This window comes from Ochlerotatus camptorhynchus, unplaced genomic scaffold, assembly GCF_037179485.1.
Source record: "Ochlerotatus camptorhynchus isolate MF236.1 unplaced genomic scaffold, CSIRO-AGI_Acam_v1.1 ptg000070l, whole genome shotgun sequence".
NCBI classification, from domain to species: domain Eukaryota; kingdom Metazoa; phylum Arthropoda; class Insecta; order Diptera; family Culicidae; genus Ochlerotatus; species Ochlerotatus camptorhynchus.
The window spans coordinates 6,781,322-6,798,251 of NW_027040560.1; the positions used below are offsets into that span (position 1 = coordinate 6,781,322).

General features: G+C 41.0%; 1 protein-coding gene across 1 annotated transcript; it reads right to left on the reverse strand.

Moving 5' to 3' along the window:
* Positions 1 to 1,348: 1,348 nt before the first annotated feature.
* LOC135697366 (uncharacterized) lies at positions 1,349 to 3,190 on the reverse strand. The gene has a single exon (XM_065216980.1). It carries the CDS (start codon positions 3,188 to 3,190, stop codon positions 1,349 to 1,351), a length of 1,842 nt encoding a protein of 613 aa, XP_065073052.1.
* Between the last annotated feature and the right edge of the window lie 13,740 nt (positions 3,191 to 16,930).

The following is a 16,930-nucleotide window of genomic DNA, read 5'->3' on the forward strand; positions in this document are numbered from 1 at the left end:
CCGGTTTATGGTAGTTGTGCGGAATGTCTTCCGTCGATTCGAGATAAACAAATGTTCGGATGTATGTAATCGATTTTTGATGTGCATTGGCAAGCCTTTTCGTGGCCAATAGTCAGGTTCAACGCTGCGACTCAACGAATGATGTAACTAATGATAGGATGTATTACGGAACGCCTCATGGAGGTTCTACTTGTCTTCGGAACAGCTTCTCAGCGGGAAATAACAGGGACGTAAAACTAGATACAATGAGATGCAGCTCTCGCAGGGCTTCTTCTGTCTTAGTGAATTCACTGAGTAACTAAAAATTGTCTCCTGGGCCTGGTTTTAGCCAGATCAGCAACCGATTATAGATAAAAAAAAACTCCACGGAAAAAACAAACGTCAGGTTCGATCACACGCACAGCCTACTCAGTGTCGTATGCGTATTTGAAATCGATGAACAAATTATCGTTGTATTCTCGGCATTTCTGCAGAACCTGCCGAATCGCGAAAATTTGGTCCGTGGTAGCGCATGAATCTCACCTGGTATTGCCCCACGAACTCTCTTGCAAATAGAGACAGGCGGCTGAGAAATGATTCCATCACGTGTAAGATTAAGTATTTTTAAGTGTGTTGCTACATACTGCTTGCGGACCATTGCGAAGTGTGAGGTCACTGACAGTTCCCTTCATAATTTAAATGATTAATACACAGCTAAAATATTGTAAATTTACACTTGGAACTCTAAGACTAGTAGGTCCCGAAGAAACGTTCTCAACTTTTTAGCTCAGCTCTGGTATCTTTGGTCCCAAACTTGGTTCAACTTTCATAGCGAATCAAAACAAACATTGTAGAATTTCGACCAGAATGGACCAATAGGCTAGTCAAGTACTGAGCCAATTTAAAATCGTTAGTTTCCGCCGGTTGAACTATACAGCAAAAAAACATAAATTTTACATAAAATTACAATAATAGTAATAGTAGCATTGAATTTTATAAGCATGTGTTTTTTTACAGCAATGTCAAATGTTCAATTGAAAGTGATTTATTTTTTTTTTTTTTTTTTTTCCTTTATTTACAAGGCTTTCAGCCATTGGCTGGTTCGCCTTGGGAACTCCAGAAGGGAGTTCCAAAAGGTTTGTAAGAGCTGCTACAGTGTTTGTATAACCATTAACACCATTAACATAAAACACAAATCAGTATAAACATAAAGGACATATTAGAATAAGAACTGGCGTGGTACATCTGCGTTAATTCAGTTGGACTTCCAATTGGATTGCGGTAAGTTGTCATCAGGGTTCAGGGTTGAAACGTATCGTGTATGCCGGTAGTTGGAGCTAGTCATTGAGGGTTGCGTGGGTCGAGTAGTTTAAATCATATTGAAGAGTCCGGTTTCCTTCAGGAAGATAAACAGCGTAGCAGTCCGAACGGGATCATCGGAGAGGACATCCCGGATGCTGCCGGAAATGTCGTAGCTTCTCCTGGTTCCATCGTATTTCGGGCATATGCAGATGAAGTGCTCGACGGTCTGTGGGATGTGGCAGTGGTCGCATATCCTCCGGAAGGGTCCGTCCCCCTTATAGTTGTGGGAGACGTTTGTGTGGCCGGACCGGAGTCGCGATAAAACAACCTGCTCACGGTGGAGGGGTGGATCCTCCCATCTGCTGGTGTCCCCTTTTATCTTCCGTATAAACAGTATACTTCCGGCGAGCCAGTCCCGGCTCCAGGATTGGTCTACGGTCTTGGTGACCCACTTCTTCAGATCCTGCCCGGGGACCTTCCGGGTATATTTGGTCATACGACGGCCTGTTCCGGCGAGATGATCAGCTTCCTCATTCCCTTTTACACCGCAATGTCCAGGCAACCAAATGAATACCGTGTTGGGTGGCGCGTACTCTTGGATGGCCTGTATCCAGGGGTGCCTGCTGGTTGCGGATTCAAGTGCAGTGACTACACTAGCAGAGTCTGTGAAAAGTGCGATTGGCCGTGTATCCGGGGTAGTAACTGCGATAAAAGCTGCGGCTGCCTCGGCGGAAAAAATAGAGCACTCATCCGGGAGCCTATGACACTCCTTTAGGTGGTCACCGGAGATGCCGATGCCCACCCTTTTCTGGGCTACGGAACCGTCCGAGTAACGGATGGCGTATCCAGCGTACGTCCTTCTCTGCAAATCCAATACCGCCTGATTTACCGCAAAGGGATTGGAACCAGCCTTGAAGTGCCGTTTGATGGTGTGGTCGGTCTTAATTGGCGGTTTGTTCCAGCCTCTGGCTCCAACCCAATGTGTCTTGCACACTGGGGGGAGAGCTCGGTTGGAGATTTCCCTGAGGAACTTGTTGGCCTCCTTTAGGAGGGAACCTTCCTCGTCTGTACCTGACGTTATCTCATTCAGCCCGATGGCGCGTTTGCATATAGTCGCGGTAATCAGGCGGTCGAAGGGGAGTACTCCTCCCTCGATGCAGGCGGCGATCCCGGGGGTACCAGGAAGGAGTCCGGAAGAAATCCGAAGTGCTTGCTGGTAGACTGGTGTAAGCCTTTCCACCAGGCGTGGTTTGGCAAGGTACGTAGCCTCGATGCCGTAGGTCAGCCGCGAGTTTACTATAGCCTTCGCAACATTGAAGCGTGAGGTCCGGTTGGCGTTAGGATGTCGGCCTGCTAGTGTCCTCAGGATGTTTAGGCGCTGTTTGGCACTCTTTACCTCGTTCAGGTGCGTGTTGAACGTAAGAGAGCGGTCGAAATGCACACCAAGTATCCGAAGGGTTTTTCTGAACGGAATTACCTCGTCCTGGATGCTGATCTTCGTGCTGAGGATCCGGTGATTGGACGGGCAAATATGAGTGTACCCGCTTTTTGCTGCGGACATCTGGAATCCCGCGTTTGATGCCCAATTCGAGATGTAGGCCGTGGCTTGAATAATTTTTCTTCGAAGCGCTTTGACAGTCTCCTTAATTGCCATAAGGACGATGTCGTCTGCATACACGAAAATGAATATTCCGACCGGCAACCTCGTGAATACCCCATTCATCCTAACGAGAAAGAGGGTGACCGCTATCACCGACCCTTGCGGTACGCCAGTCTCCTCGTCGAAAATCTTGGATCGGCAGTTCCCCAGGACAACCTGGAAGGTCCGGTGCGAGAGGAAGTTCTGGATGAACTTCAACACGTGTCCTTTTAGACCCCAGGCTATCAACTGGTCCAAAACACCTGGCATCCATGATTTAATTTTCAACTAACAACGAACATGAACGTGTAAATTCAGCTTTAATTGATTGAATTTCAGATTTTAAACCCAGCTGCAGGTAGTTGAAATCTACTAAACAAATTTATCTGTGTAAATAAGACAACAAATGGTGGTATTAATTAATCGTCAAGTTGATTAAAATGTAGGATTGTGCCATTTCTGGTTGCCAATCAATTTCGTTGGGTACCGTCTTCGTGCTCGCTACTGAATTTAACATTTTTTTAACAACCGTAAAGCATCGAAGTTCGAAGCTATAGTCCACAAAATCGCACACTTTTAAAAGTACATTTCAGCTTACCATGCTCAAGATATCATGTACAGTATCACGGTCTTTTAGAATCGTTAAGAATCGATCGTAGCACATATGTATTGTATTGCAAAGTAGACGTAATATTCAATTCAAAACTGAAATGTCCGGAATCACGGTACCTAGTTGAATTTGTAATCATTTCATTTACTATGGAATTTTCGAACAAAAACAAATCAAATCGTAATTTATAATATTCGACGGAGATGATTCTTGCAGCAATTGACTCAGACCATAATCCATCGTATAAATTCCCGTTGCAAACAATGTTCCATCGCATATCGCAACTGCCCATGGTTACGCTCTGGGGAAGACTATCTACCATCGCATCGGTTCTAGCCTGCCAAACACTAACCGAAACCTCATGGTTTCGGAATTTGCTATCCACCACTCGCCGGCCAATGTTCCCGCCGTTTAAGCGGGAGATGATACTGATCCATGCACTGTAGATATCTACCCCGGCAGCACAGAAAACGAGGAAAGGTACCAACTTCCTACATGTGCACTCGCTTATGCATGCATACATGCTTGTAGTCTGAATACCCAGCAGACGGACTCGGAATTTGGATGCGACGATGGATTGCTGCCCAGCGGCCAAAGGCCAAATAGATGCAATGCCATTTTTCGTTGTTTGCTAAATAGACGGCGACCGTGAGGTTCACGCACAGTTATGCACTTGTGCCGTGTGCAGACTTCGTAGGATACGCACAAACTAAAGCCTGCAAGGCGATCACATAATTAATGTCATTAGACATACACAACGACCAGCGCTGCCATTTATACAGATTTATCTGTATTATACAGATTTTTTAATCTTAATACAGACCCGATACAGAATACAGATATATCACAGATTTTTAAATTACAATACAGATTTATACAGATTTTTATAAAATGCTTGAGAAAAAAAAATTCAAAATTTATAAAAACAAAATAACTTGCTCGATTTTATCAGCGTACCCCCTTCTTTCCAAAATTAATTGTTGTGCTAAAAACCATATTTTTTGCAGTGGGATCTGCTTGAGGCGTTGCTGTTTCTTTTATGCTTCTCTAACTCCCTCCAACGGAAAACGCAGTCACGCCCGTCACGGTAGTTTCGTTGTAATACTTAGCTCTCATTTTTGTTCTGTTAGCCATCAACTCCATCAAAATTAAATCAATTTGAGTTATCAGGAATAATGAAAACAACATAATTCTTGTTTTCATTTTGTTCTCACCCTCTGCTCGGGAACCTATCAAATTTCCATCGACAATTAATCATGTTATGGTGTATTTGACAGCATTCACAACCAGAGGATCAACCGAGGGGGGTGACACATCTAAATCTCAATTTTAGACGATCAAAAAATCTCACACTACCGAATCATTCTTCGAAAAATCTTCTTGCATTTCTCGCATCTACTTGCATCGCGCATCATCTTTTTGCAGGAAATCTTCAGAATCGTCATCAATCGTCTTTCTATCTACTCAGCGTGTGAGCAGCTAGCCACAGCAAAACACAATCTTTCCTGCAGCGTAGATAGAGTCGTCCCCCTCAGGACCAACCGCTTTCGGATGCATATGGAGCTGGTAGTAAACGATTTGAGATTGTATGGGGATTTACAGTATTAATTGAATATTTCCAATATAAGCATGTATGTTAAATACAAGAAAAGTGCCCGAGCACATTAAAATGGTACAAATACAAGTACTCGTAAACATTTTACTTGCATTGAAAATGTATTTCGTAAGAAATTGCGGATTTTCTGATATTCTCCATACTGCAAAAATGATTTTACCAGCACTGGCGGGGCGACATCTCTCGACTTTTCGGTGTAACTACCACACAAATGATGTAATTAATTGTATTCATCTATATTAAAAATATCAAATAGTAATGAACTCGTGCACATTTTTGCATTTAAAACTGTTTATGAGGAAGATAATGAATAGAAACTAAAATCTCCATACATTTTCAAACGGCTTCATATCACTCTTATAAATAAGTACGGACGATATCACAAATGGCGCAATTATATCCCGTATGGTTAGTACGATAGCCCTAATAGGTGGTTAAGCACTTTTTATGGTTATTTTGTATGCACTGTATTTGTAAAACAACAAAACATGATTAATTAAGAAGAAAATCGTCAATACAGATAATACAGATTTTTTAATAGAGTGAATACAGATTTTTTATAAAACCACCTGGCAGCTCTGACAACGACCATAATCATCCGGAGCAGTTTAAATAATGAAACTGCCTTTGTTACCATCGCAGGCCGTACCACGTTTGAGCCATTACAGGCGAGCATATTTTTTAATTTCGAAATTAGCATTACATTTCACTGATTGAAACGCATCATTTCATAACCAGCCCGTTTCGATTCATCGCCCAAAGTCTTAACGAGCTGGCAAAAATAAAATACAATTCCGTCGACAGCCTGTGCCACTAGCAAATAGGGGTGGACGGGGAGAGATGGCCACCCCAAAGGTTGACGGTATTTTTATATGTTTACTAGCTTAAACCCGTGCGAGCGTTGCTACGCTTGCAACTAAATGAACGAAAATTTAATAGAATAGTTATGCGGAAATTTCTGTTTCATTTGTATGGGAGCCCCCTTACAGAAGGGGAGGAGTCTCGAACCATCATAAGAACCTTTCCTGACCCCAAAAACCCCTGCATACAAATTTTCACGCCGACCGGCTCAGTAGTTTCAGAGTCTATAAGGGTCAGACAAAGAGACAGAAATTCATTTTTATATATGTATATAGATAATACATTATCGAAATGTGTTCGCTAGTTCCTTTAGGACTGTTCTAGTTCCTACACATAACGCGTAATAATCCGGACAAGTAACAGCTATCAGTGCTGCAAAATCTCGACAATACACGGCGATATTCAAAATTCTGCTTTGGTCACTCAATTGAGCTAACAGTCATCGTCAAAGCAAACCATGTCAATTGTCAGTGACGAACATGTACATATTTTTTATTAGCTAAATTTGTAACAAATTTAAATGACTTTAGCAACACAATTACATGAAGCCGTTAAAATCAACAAGCATCTACGTCCTGAACTACTTGGAAATCAATAATGTGACACAGAATGCACGAAATTATAAGTTCTGTTGCCAGGTGAATCTTTATCATGAACGAAAAAATGAATGGGATTTTGACAAAGGTTTTTTGACGATCAAGTTTATCAATGACAATGCTGTCAATATCGCGTGAAAGTCTGTCAATGACAAATCTCAGCACTGACAGCTATACATTACCAGGTAGTATGCTTATTGTAAGACCATTGTTTCAGTCTTCCTTCTTACCATACGCCTTTTTAATAGAAACTAAGCGATCGATTCAACCAAGGGGTAAGACAGCTCCTGAGCTCCTGAGCAATTTCAGAGTTGCTTTTGAGGCACTCACAGATCACTGTCATTTGCTTTCTCACTTTTCGCATCACAGCAACATATGCGAGAGCCGGTGCGAAGCCGAAAAGCTGCTGTCAAGCAAAACATCAACAAAAATCGGGGGCTTTCGGCCTGCAACTCCAGGCGAGTATGATTGCGATTCTGAACTTTCGGTACCTAAATTTCCATCGGTTCCCAGCTTCCGGGATGGCATCCGGATTTATTATGAAAACGTTCGTGGGCTGAGGACTAAAATCGACTCGTTTTTCTTGGCTGTTGCGGAGGCTGAATATGATTTGATCGTACTGACGGAAACGTGACTGGATGACCGGATCTATTCATCGCAACTTTTCGGATCAATTTATTCCGTCTTCAGAACTGACCGATCTCCCATGAACAGTCAAAAATCGTGCGGTGGAGGCGTTCTGCTTGTTGTCTCAACAAGACTAAGCACACAGAACAGAAGGGGAAGTGCAAACAAATCGATGAATCAAAAAGTGCTTCGTTTTTCTGCTCAATACGCAATGTGTTGTGGTAGCGTTCCACATGGGCTTTCTATGTGCACTCACACTATCATAGCATGCTGCCTATCTTAACTACAGGCAGAAGATGCCTTCTACCGCTAGGTGCGCTAGTGTTCGCAAAAGACAAGTGAAGCCACTTTCTGATCTGAAGTTCCACTCATGTGCTAAGCAGCTACCCATTTCCAGTCTACTGAAACAGCTCTGGATGGCATGGAATTTCCACAATATATTCTCTGTATAGGCACTGTCTACCTGCCTCCTGACCGAAGAAACGACTGCACGATCATCCGTTAGATTATGGAATAGTTAGGCTCGATTGGGTCCCCGCTCTCCCACTCTCCTATTTGGCGAGCTACCTACAACCAAGCTGGTTTGCAGTGGCGCTTCAACGACAGCGACGCACCATTCATTGAGCCACTGCTATCACATATCTGTTGGACGGATTTAACTTACACGAGTTTACTCAAGAAAACACTTTTCCGAACCGAATCGGACGATTGCTAGATCTTGTCCTGGCATTCCAGATTCCGCATTACCAGGCACTTCTATTTCTTCACCGGTTGAGCCACTGATCGGTCTAGATGTCGTGTCATTCAGGTTACCTATTCCTATTTTAAATAGACCAATCTACATTGATCGACTCTCTATTTCGTAAATAACTCGGCTACAAAAACATTTCCTGTCGTCTTTGTCGTATTAGATGCTAGATTGTTGCTTCTTCCATCGATCTGTGCGTCGAAAATATCCGGAAATATCTTAACACACAAAGTCGATGCAGAGAATCGATCAGTGTAGATAGGACTTATTGAAAAGTGACGAGAGAATTCTATTTTGTTTACAAACAGGACTGACGTCTAATATGTAAACGTGGTAAACGGAGTAAGCCAGGAAGTAAACAGATAGAAAAGGTACACTGAGTTACTCGCTGCAAAAAATCAACTCAGAGTAAAGCTGTCTCACCCCTTGGATTCAACCTCTGGTGGTGAATAAGAAAACGTCAAAAAGAGTGTTGTGAGCAGAAATGTTTGTCGTGAGACATAGGAAGCGGAATACTGTTTTTACTTTTCCTATTAAATTGATTCATCTGAGGTGCTCCAAAACTTGATTAACAGTTGAAAAATTTAATTCTGTACCGTTTGTGCAAGGATCCTGCTAGTGTTCAGGAATATTTTTGCTGAGAAAAATGTAAAATTATAATAGTGTCTTAGTGGTTATAATCTTCCGGATTTCATGTGTGTGAATAGTTGAGGCACAAATCAGTTCAGATCTGTGTAAAATCGTAAAATAAGATAACTACCGATGGAAATTGGCAAGATGTTCAAAGGAAAATGCCTTAACTTGCGTTGTGAAAAACCCGTATTGTGATGAAAACAAACGGCTTGGTTGACATTTCCTCTCAAAATCACCTGGCGCCCTCTAAATTGGTGGTGCACTGAAAAAGTCTAAAGGCGAATAGAAACTAAGCGATTGTTTCAGTCTCTGGCGGTGAATAGGGAAACCCTCAAAAGAGTGATGAGGGTGGAAATTTTCACCGTAAAGCATAGAAAGCGGTACATATTTTCACCTTTCCTGATTAATTTATCCACCGCAGGTGTTTGAAATCATAATCCACGTGGAATATTTTATTTTCTGTATCGGGTTTGCAGTGATCCGGCTGGTGCTTCCATATATGTTTGACTAGAAAAATGAAGTTTTATAAAATTTTCCCAGCGGTTATGATCTTCCGGATTTTTAATGTGTGGTTATTTCGGTAAATCAGTTCAGATCTGAAGATGTATGTATGTATATGTATGTATATACAATCCAACTTCCACTGTCCGGCAGTGTTTTTATGGAAGAAAAATGTTTGCAACCTAATCTATTATTATCTTATACTGATCCCATTGCAAACAATTTTAGCCCGGAAGTTGAAAGGTGATAGCTCTGTTGAGATTCAGAAACCCATTGCAGAATGCCTGGTTACTCACGTCCATTCCGAGGTTACTTTCACTTACAACAAGCCCCGCATACACGTAGTACCGATATAAAATGTATATAGGTACTGCGTGTACACTTCCATCCTCAAAGCAATTCCTGCTTTGTAGATGGCACGTATTTTGTAGCATGCATTTCATATTTTTCTATTAAGTTGTAATCAGTTAGATCTCACCGCTTATGTATTGTGTCCTTGCTGCTGAATCTTTGTCATCTCGATTCTCGTTGAGTCCTGTTGATAATCGGCATCTGTAGTGGAATACTCTTCTCTCTCTTTCTCTATCACTTTTCGATGTTTTTCGTACCTCTTCTTGAATATTGTAACTTGCTGTTATGTCAGTTCAGATCTGAAGATAATCGAAAAATAAGGCCACTCCCGATGGAAATTTGCAAGTTGTGCAATAAAATGTACGTTATTTTACGTTTTGAAAATCGTCATTATGATGTAAACACACTGGTTGGATGTCATCAAACATATTTCATTAACAAGATATCACAGAGAACAGACATGGAGGCTCGAACAAGATTTCTCTAAAAACTTGTATAAAGATTCCTATTCGACTTAAGGGCCACTAACGGCGACTTCCCCACTTAAAAAACCCTCTTTGACAACATGATGGCGCTGGCGTTGCACAAATTACACTAGAGACTAAGTGCTAGTAGCGCCAAGTGGCAATTTTCAACAGAAAATGTATCGATACTAGCGCCAAATTGGTCAAAAGTGGCAAATTTATAGAGAAAATCAGGAGATGCTAACACCACGTAACGGCGACGTTCCCACTTATTTTACACAAGTTTCTGACCGAACTTGAACGTCTGTTCTCTGTGAAGATATCCCACAAATCAATTCCTCGAACAAGGCAATGGAAACACTACCCTTATGTGATCGCAGGGCCATCTCGTGAGTGCTCATTGAAACTGTTGGGAGTCCCCCGCCAACTTCACCACCAGGGCTCAATAAATGACAGGTGTCAGTATGACATATGTCAGCGTGGACGTTGATGATCAGCCGAGGGAAGAGCATGATCGATGTCATTATCATTATATTGCGATAGCCAGATTCTCACTTTGTTATGATTGCATCCATTTTCAATCATTACCACACATCAGAAAAGCTTGAGAAAACAATAATAAATGCAGATACGTCCCTTCGAAAAAGTAATCGAGAATTCAGTGCCAACATTTCAAAGGGGCGTAATTGCTTTTGTAAACAATGGCTTTAGCTATCGATTTCTCGTAAATAAAAGTCCATCCCTCCAAATTAACAATGCTAGCTGGTAAAGGAAACATTCAGCTACCTGCTTGTGTCATTAATCTTCATAAGTAAGTTTTAAATCACGAGAAATCGACGGCTAAAGTCATTGTTTACAAATACAATTACGCCCCTTTGAAATGTTGACACTGAATTGATGATTTATGAAGCTGTTGCTCAACATAATATAAGTTGCATAGAAGTATACATGGAAAAAACGCAACGTATCGAAATCATTGCTAAACAAACGTAATAAAATATGCCGTCTTCCTTGGCCAACGCTGCACGCTATTGGCTATTCAAAAATTACGTTGGAATAATGATTACTTTTCTATTTTATAAAGAAGGTATTTTTCAATGACGGCGAATGAAATCGTAAACTGAAGCTGTCGAAGCTGAGTGATGACACCGCTTCGTGTTTTGATTTGCGCTGTACCCTCCGCTCAGTGGGGTACATGTATGATGGTGTGCGTGTTTTCTTCCAACGCTGCAGTTCAACGTTGTATCGTCAAAGACCTATTGACGCTATTATCTGTATCTATAAATTCCAAAGAGCGAAGGGGGTCTGATGACATTTACTCTCAAAATCGGCTAGCGCACTCTTCATAGATGGTGCATAAAAAGAGCCTATAGAGCATTGCTTAATTTTCCATGACATGTTTGTTTACGTCTCATCTTTTATGTCAATGGTGGATTCCGTCACGTGTAAAATTAGTTATTTCTAAGTGTGTAGTATTAACCAGATTTAAATAAAATGCTCCATTTGCATAATAAAAGCATTTAAATATTGCATTCGTATACCTCACCGGGTAACATTTTGAAACCATCATCACTCTCATAGTTCTTCTGTTCTTCTATTCTCCACGAGTGCCAACTTTGATTTGCCAATTCTGATTAGAAAATATTTAGAGGATTTCTTATTGAGCTGAAAAGTATTGTAATTGGAGTAAAATAAATTCAAACAGAACGTTTATATAAAAAAATAACTGTAGCTGGACAGCACCAAAAATGCAAAGAGTGTGATAAAAGTACACGATTCCGTCAAATCGTTTTGGTGTCTTCGGAGCCCTTATTGCTTGTATCATAAGAAAGTTAAGTTACGTTTTCTTTAGTAGAGAGGCTTTCAGCCTGAGGCTGGTTCACCTCCGCATATCATAAGAAATAAGTGCACCGAAGACTCCAAGATGATTAGAAGAAACCTCACACACCCTTTTTAATAAGTGAAAACGCACTTATTTGTCCTGTTTGGTATGAAGTCCGCAATATGACTGAACGCAATATTTCTGTTTTTTCAGCAATACATCGTAATTCTTTAGCAAAATACAATTGCGTGTGTTCGAAGTACTGGAACAAGCATTAAATTGTAACTAGATACCACATAGAATCCACTAGGGAAAAATCCAACGGTAGTCCGCAAAACTCCAGCCATTTTTTGCGATGTTCGGAGTTTTCGGAAACTGAAAAACCTAAATTGCTACACTTCGTTGCACTTCTACGACCGCGGTTATTGCAAAACCTAGCAAAAATAGTTCACCAGTTCACTGAGAATTCAAAAAACGTAAACAAACAGTCTCGTAGAATAGACAACGATAAAGTCACGCACAAGCTTGGAACATTTTACTCCGCGGCAAGTGTTTGCAGCTTTTGTAAACAAAACAAATCACGTTGCCAAATCGTCAATTTCCGCGAATCTCTGTATATAGGATTACTAGGAATCACTAGAAATACTCAGAGGGAGACATGGGCGAAGAGAATGTTTTGAGCCAAATCAACTGTCAAAATCTTAGCCAATCGAATATTCCCATTAGATTAAATTTGAGAGCATTGCAATCGAACAGAAATTCAATCAACTTTGTGGTTCGTGTGCCTCTCAAATTCAACTAGTTTTTGGAATATAAACAACATTCTAACTCTATTGATTAATTGATCTTAGTTGGTTAAATTATGGCACCAAGAAATGTGCAAAGTATTGCGATGCAATCAATCATAATTTTGCACAAATGTAAATCGAATAAGTCGAATAAATAAAAGTCATGTGAAAGGGTCGCAAGATAATTCAGGTTCAAATCCCTTCTGCCGAATTGTATTTTGTTTTCTCCGCTCATCTCTCCCTCTGAATATTTCTAGGAATCACTGTGACGCAATTTTTGCTGTACCACTATTTGGTGGAATTTGAGTAGTGGCAGCTTGCCAAGTCCAACCAGAATAGGCAATCCATCTCATGCTGCTACAGAAATGGCAGCAGTCTCTTCCGTAGGCACTCCTCTTGGTAAATTTTCTTTTCAGCCCACAACTTGCGCATATGTTTTAAGATCTACTGGCTTTGTCAATCTGCCACTTCCGGGTTTCCGGAAGATGGTCAGACTTTCCCCGAACGGTTTCAGAATGTCACACACTGTGGATTACGACAATTTCTATAGTTTTGCTAACTCTCGAATCGAATCGCGACGTGCTTGCTCCGGTGAAGCCATGATGTAAACAAATGAACTTATCCTGAAAACCTATGCCTACTGTGATTCTATACACTCTTAGCTTGATCCAGTGAAATTTTGTAAAAAAAATACTCCAAAAATGCCTTAATGGCAGCGTTTTTAATGTGTCCAGATTGTTTTGAATGTAGGGGAAATGGCTCTAATGTTGGCCAATGGATCTACGATTGGGCCCAACGCTAAAAATCTGCTATTTATCAATTTTATTTACATGAGCGCGTCATTGGGACGGTACTAATGGATATTTTCGGTCGATATTGAAAATTTAGTCGATTGCTGAATTTATGTATGGGCCAAAATTAGGGGAATTTAGGCCGATATTACATCCTTTTCCCCTACCTGATTTTTTTTCTATGAACTAGAAAAATGACTTTTTTACACCATTTTCAGACACTCTACGCATAGCAGCATCTGATTTTATGTGATATGTTTTAGTTTCAAAGTGTTATATTATTTAGTTTATCTAAACAAAATACCAGAACCAAGTCGAACAAATAATTGAAAGTTGTAACAAACAAAACTTAAAAGGGTTTAATGTTTATAGGATTATTTTCTGCATGCAAAATTTTCATCCGTTTCTTGATAGTTATTGAATATTTCTAAGCAATTTTTCGAACGTTGAGTCTTAGGATCATTTCAATAAGATTTTCGATGTAAACTTTAAGGGGCGCTTCCCTCTTGCCCCATCTACCCCTACCTAAGCATGGCACTACAACAGAGATTCTAATCACAGACAAACAGACGTACCACTCGCATTTAAATTTAAATTTGTCTTAGTTGATGTTACCGTCGTATGTGGGGCGCATAGGCAATTCCCTTGTGCACGGACGATTAAATCGATTAAAAAGTGAGCTAAATTCGACTCAATTTAGTTGAAAGTGAACTTGCTCACAAAGTGAGTAAAATTTTCCGAGCTTTTCTAGGAAAAAACTTCTTGAATATGACGAAAATCGATGAAAATTTTACTCTGTCAAGGAGTATCCTAATAGACTGAGTAAAACATCTCTCGATTTTCCTCATATTTGAGAAGAATTTCCAGGAAAATCTCGGAAACTTTCGTTCGTGTGTTTGACGTTTTCACCCTACCGACCCATAACAGTGGTGGCAGTGTTTTAACGACGATGTTTTACAGTGCAAAAAATGCAATGCCTTAGGTCTGTTTGTCTGTGGTGTCTAATGATGATTTTCGAGAATGACGCTCACACACGTCGTTGGAAAATTTGAAACAATGGTTATGACCTTCTCAGATTGCTTTTCTAGCGCGCAAGAAAGAGTGCTACGGAACAGCGGAACAGGACATGATTGTATTGTATCAGCATTTCCCCAGTGTGCCTGCATTGAATTTGGGACGATGGGGGCCGAGGAAAAAGAAGCCACCCAAACCCCAGAATGGGCTGCAAACAGCGTGTCAAGTCTTATTCCCAATCCTATAGCGAGTTGTGAAACGGAAAGGGGTTAAACACACCAACCACGTTTTGCGTACAAACTGCAATGCAATCCGGAGGCAAGAGCAAGAAAAGGTAGGGAAAATGGGAAAAGTGCCGCTTTCTGATGCTGCGGTAGCACAAATTGAAAATGAAAACATTTTGCCTTCTGCTGGACTACCACCGTTTCCTTGTCCTACGAAATGAACCGCCTAGAGATGGAAAGGACAAAGGGGATTGTGGGGTACGTTGGCGCATATAAGAAAGTAACGATACAGTTATGACTTCATTGTGTTTGCCAACGGGGAGGGGGAAGGGGAGGGGGGTGCCAAATTGTATTAAATGCTGTATAAGAACGTAATGGACGATGACGACGCGAGTGTTGTACCGAGTGCTTTGAGTACTACCTGCTGGCGGCCATGCTCTATTCTCTTTACGCTCTAACTGTGACACCAAAGGAAAAGGCGAACGAACGGCACGAGACCAGAAAAAAACTGCTTACGAATGCCAAAAGGGAAAAATCTTTTCATTATTAAATTCAATTTCTTTATGGCAGAAATAGTTTTTCCGCTCGTTGGGTGGTACGCCGCTAGTCGATTACGAAAACTCGCTTACCTTTCTATTGCGCACATTTTCCGAATGCCGCTCTTCCGATCTGCTAGGGGAGGAAAAACACGGATGGTACGGAAAGGGGCGAGAATTCAGATGATGCTTGTTGCTACAAAAAGATGACACGGAGGGAAACTGGCACTTGGGTAAGTGAACTCTTGGAATTTGAATTGGCTTCTTTAATTTTGAAAAAGAAAAATAGGTTTTTATACATCATCTGAGAGAGCTTCGTTTTCTGAGAACAAGGATATTTGTTTCGAAGCTGCAACACGATTTTTGAATTAAGATTTATAGCAAAATAATAACTTCACTGTATTCTGAGTTTAATATTTACTCGTGACCATAACCAATCAGTTGACAAACTTTTAAGGTCAAGGATGCGGTTTCTGGAGAAGGGATCGCAGTAGGCCGCGCTTTAACAGCTGACGTGTTTTCTTTTGCTGCGTATTTTTAGTCAGCGAATTGAACATTTTTGACTTTAAATTGGTTAATTTGTCTGCTGAAATTTCGTTTCAAGTGTTCATAAAGTTATCATTTAGTGATATATCGTGTTTTGCCTATGTTTGTCTTGAGTGGCTCGGCTGACCTTGAATTTAACCTCCAAAATCTACGACGGACCTTAAGTTTCATTGTTCGGTGTCGAAAATTGCCTCCCGGGAGCCCGGTTTTCCAAGTTCGGATGCCACATTTTCGACGTGCAGTTCTTTTCTATTGAGAGATTCGTCACCGTGGGCTAGTTTGAACACGGTCCGGTTGGTGAATTAGCATGTTTTCCGCTTGCAAAAGTGCTCGGCTGCTGGTCTCTCGCCGCTGTCGGAGATTGTGAGCAATATGAAAGATGCCCCGCTGGATACGCCCAAGACTGGACGGGTGGTAGCTGGTGGCCGCGAAAGGTTCCTGGAAAAAGCACTAGACGTGAACCTCCTCCCAGATGCCCATGGCAATGCAAGACAATTTGTGTTCGTTGAAGGAACTATTACGACAAAGGTGAATCACTTTCATGTCATGGGCCACATCTTGTTAGATCTTACTAATGAATCATTGCAGACTGGACATGTGCCACAAGTTTGGAAGGAATCCTTAGTGGTTCCTAGTCAAATAGTTGCTGGAACGACAACGATTAAAGTAGTCCCATCAACATATTGCACACATTAGAGAAAATGTTAGAACTTGTTATTAAAGGCCAGCTGTTGGAGTATTTGAGTAGCAACTCTTTGTTGATACCAGAACAATCGATATCGGATATCGGGAAAGTCATTCTTGTGGAACTGCGTTGAATTTGGTGTTAGCCAAGTGGAAAGATAACTTGAAGCGTAAATATACGACTGTTGCTGTTTTTTAAATCTAAAATGCACTTCTGAAACAATGTCTATGCCCTTATTGTTACGATCAATCAAACGCTTTGGAGTTACGAGTACTGCATATAAATGGTTTGAAAACAATTTGTGTGACATAACTCAACGCAGTAGTTTTAATGATTCTGTTTCCAGACCCGTGGGGAATAACATTGGGGTGCCCCAGGGAAGTGTATTAGGGCCCCTTTTATTTATTATGTATATTAATGACTTGCGACTAGTTTTACGATTTCGCGACATTAATCTTTCTACACTTGAATGAAGATTTACATTCTCTAAGTAGGTTGAAGTATTAGCAATTGAGATTGAATACATAAAAGTAAACCTAAATTAATCGTAGTTTCCCGGAATTACGTTGCTGAAAATTACGATAGCATCCGACTACGG